We start from the raw sequence: 3,987 nt of genomic DNA, 5'->3' as shown, positions 1-3,987 counted from the left end.
ACTCTGTTCCTTTCCTACTACAAACCCCAGACAGCTCTTCATCTAACTAGAGATGGAGAAAAAAATTGTTACAGAAGAAATGTACCATACGAAAAGATAACCTTCATCTTTCTTACTTTTTGTGGCTATACAACATGTCTTTTAAAAAAAGGGGGGGATATGGAATCTTCTGCAAATCTATTAAACCCAAGGTGATTAAGAATAACTGGAAGCAGTCACAAACTAACAGCAACAAAAAACATTTCCATCCTTCAATCAGTGACTCATACAGTTGCAGTACATCAGCCATATGAAACGCTCTTGAACAATTAAGGCAATTTTACTTGAGAATGAGAGGGACGGAGAGTGAAATGCCTTTCCAACAAACATTGTGTACTTTAATATTACTATTCCTACTTGGTTTTGCAGTCTCACGCCTCCAGGGTCCCTTCTGCATAACAAAAAAGTCCCCTTTTCAGTAACAGAACTGTGATGCAGTTCTGTTGACTCACAGCTCTAGAGCCAGGGTTGAAACTCAACCTCCTGTTACTGTCTGACTGGACTATGCAGACTCTCCCCCAGTCAGTGGCGGCTGGTGACTTCAAATCAAAGGGGGGCTGCAGGAGACAGCTGAATGGGTGGGGTCAATGGGAAGGTGTGTGGCCAATTAGAAATGGGGGGAGCTATGCTCAAAACCACAAAAAACTAACTAAATACACTGCTGTGGGGGCCAAACCATCATTATGAGAGTCCAATCAAGACAAAATGAAGTGTAGAAGAATAAAAATATTTCAATGCATTGGCTACATGACAGCTAGGTTGTGAGGCATGAAAAAATAAAATTACTTTTTTAAATACATTAATGGAATGCCAGTCAAAATCAAGTATAAGAAAAACAAGCAGCACTCAACTCAAACCACTTCTTGCACTGCAGTTCTAATTATAATTTATATTCAGCTTTATTAAAGTACCAAGTGACATGCTGAAAGTAGAAATCTCTGATGACTTTTTTAGCCATGCTGAAAGTAGAAATCTCTGATGCCCCCACTTGTAAAAATGTTCCTTATCCAAAAAAAGACCTGCTGCCTGACAACTATCTACTTGTTTCATGGGGAAAACATGATCAAAGTAAAAAATGAAAAGCAAACAAGAAATAAGCCCAAGATACATTGCTTAAAAGGATTACTGTACAGGTTATGGACCACACGATTGGCATTATGTTTAGTTTACGGGTAAAGCCTGCAGAGATGACTGGAAGTCTCCAAGTGTAATGGGCTTCTTAAAATAATGTAATCATGTCCTTTATTACAAATGCTGTCATATGCATTTCAATACCCAAGGCTTATACATTATCTAGTTAAGTATTCTCTACATGGCAAAAGAAAGGCTTTCAATGTTGGCAATTCTTTAACAGTATGCTTATTAAAGCTTACCATCTTACAATCTCAGCAAGCTTACCTGATGGTCATTAAAGTTTTACTTAAACACAGAGCAACAGGCACTTTGAGTAATAAGCATAAATCAACAGTACAAAAATATGACAGAAACCAGACCATTCTGCAAAATCAAGGACAGATGAAAAGCCACTCTAGTACTTGTGTCTACCTTGGATGGGGATTCTGCACATTTACACTGCATAACTACTTTGCCTTGCTTGACACATCCAGAGTCACTACATGGGGAGGGGGCAACAAGTATGTCACAATTTGAAATGTCCTTCTGACTGTGATGGCCCTGACACATTTGTCATACCTCTCAACCTCAGAGCAAGAAATCTGGACAAAGCCATACAAAGAAGTGGGACAACGGCCCAAAAATAAGGACAATTTTAAATATTGCTCTTATAAACTTAGAAAGATAATAGAATAGGTCTTGCATTAGTATGAATTTTCTGAATGGTATGAAATCTGAAACTCAAATGTCTGTCATTATTTTCTAACTTCAGTCTTTAATGATTTGTCACTAATTTGCCAAAAACACAATTTTATGAAAATGGCCCAAAAGATGTGATGTAAAAAATATAAAATAGCCACACAATACAGCTGGGAACCTGTCAAAGAAGGGACACTTTAATATTAGTACTGCTAACTTGAGCAGCTGACAAAATAAAAGAATCTACATGCATTCTGAAATAAAAGTAATCTATAACTATTATTACAGTTATTTCTTAATTGTAAACCCTCCATGTTTTCTTCCAAAATTGCTATTTTTGGGGGGATTATTAGGGGAAGAGCAACATTTTGAGCCAAAATCAGGGACAGTTGAGAGGTTTGGCTATGCCTAATTCTATAAAGCAATTTATTTGCATGTACCTCTCAACCTGTTAATGCAATAAATCTGGACAAGGCCAAATATATTGGGGGAACATATAAACAGTACTAAAAAATTGCTCTTGTATAAACTGAGACAGTTGATAGAACAGGTCTTACTTTAGCATGCATTTTTTAAGGTTATGAAGTCTGAAACTCAGTGTGTCATTTAGTGACTTAATTCCTAAATGATTTGCCACAAATTTTATGAGGAAAAAAATATATTAATTCTTTGAAAATCTGGACAGTTGGGAGGTATAGTTCAGCTGGGGCTGTCTAAGAGCCTTCCCCTCACAAAATCATGCTCAAATGGAGCCTCCTCCTGCAGCCATTCCAATGATCCCATTACTTGGCTATTTCACTCCAATTACCATAAACACTAATGTGCATACTGATTTACTTCCATGATGATTTGGACTTCATTTGAAAGTTTTATTTTGCATTTTACAGCACAAACACAAAGCCATCTGCTAAAAAAACTTAGCATTAAAACTTCTCTGCCCTTGAAACTCACAGCATTGAAACACACATTCAAAGAAAATACATTTTACCAGTGGCAGATAAATATTAATTCTGGGCTGTTTTCAAATCATAGGCCCCTTGTATATGAAACATACATACGCTCTTTGATACACCTTCCTATTGTTTTGAATATTTTTCCAGTAAAAAATGAAACAAAATGCATGCACCAATAATGACAAAACTGCCCAATTCAGAACATTTCCTTCATCAAAGTCTACTCAAACTTCTACAGTCCACCATTATCAGTAAATATGCACAATTCTACAGTCCACCATTATCAGTAAATATGCACAATCTCTGAAGTAAAAAAGGTCATCTAAATAATTCCACATTAAATAAATCTGTAACTAATGAAGAGGTTGCTGCTAGCAAAAACCTTTATATTTCATGGTTTCATCGAAAAATAAAGTGTCTGATGCCCCTGAGGAATAAATTGCCTATATTACATTAAAAATAAAAAAGGTTAGAAAAAAGCAGCAGATCATGTAACCCATTCCCTTCAGGTACTGGCTGATACAATCTGTACCATCACCTGCCTGGAATTCTGTCCCCAATTATATGCAACAAAAAAAACAAATTAAGCCCCTTTTCCTTTATAAAAAGCAATTTTTATCATTCTAATCCACCCATTTATAGTGCTACTGAAATTTTCTAATGCCTGCATGTACAATTGTTTTCCTTTCCACATCAGCTGGAAGTGTCTGTCATTGCCAGCCTTCAGGGACTATGTTCTACTATTGTTGGGGTGACCCATGAATTTTGATGAAAAAAAAGATTATTTGAATTTTAAATCTAGTCTCTCAAATAATTTCCCTTCCTGTTTCAGTAAATACAAGATTAACACCATTAAAATTGACAGACAGTTTAAACCTTTATGGTCATGTAAAAAAAAGAAATGTAAATGGTTGTTTTTTATCTAGTACCATTCAACTTTACTACCCAAGCTAACCCCAGCCCCAAAGGTTTTTTGATTCAAAAAAAATGAAATGTAGAGTACAAATTTTCTCCAAATGTTTAATTCAATACCATGACAAATGGATCCCATTTCTAAGACAGTAATTGCAGTTCACAAGATCAATATTACTTCAATCTTTTATATTTGCTAAGAAATCATCTTGACAAAGTCAAAAAAATTGGGTTTTTGGAAAATCTGCAACAAAACAGAATTGTGAAATAA

At 35.5% G+C, this 3,987-nt stretch overlaps 1 protein-coding gene across 1 annotated transcript in view; it reads right to left on the bottom strand.

The window, feature by feature from the left end:
* Positions 1–3,987, bottom strand: part of RPA3 (replication protein A3) — a gene marked incomplete in the record, with an annotated part of 210,183 nt that overhangs the window by 70,423 nt on the left and 135,773 nt on the right. Inside the window, 1 exon segment of the mRNA XM_044066489.1 lies at positions 26–46. Coding sequence (XP_043922424.1) covers positions 26–46 — 21 coding nt within the window.

Source organism: Protopterus annectens, chromosome 3.part1, assembly GCF_019279795.1.
Source record: "Protopterus annectens isolate FY-2018-M chromosome 3.part1, PAN1.0, whole genome shotgun sequence".
NCBI lineage: Eukaryota > Metazoa > Chordata > Ceratodontiformes > Protopteridae > Protopterus > Protopterus annectens.
The sequence above is the reverse complement of the archived record's forward strand: the minus strand, read 5'-3'. Positions and strand labels throughout refer to the sequence as shown.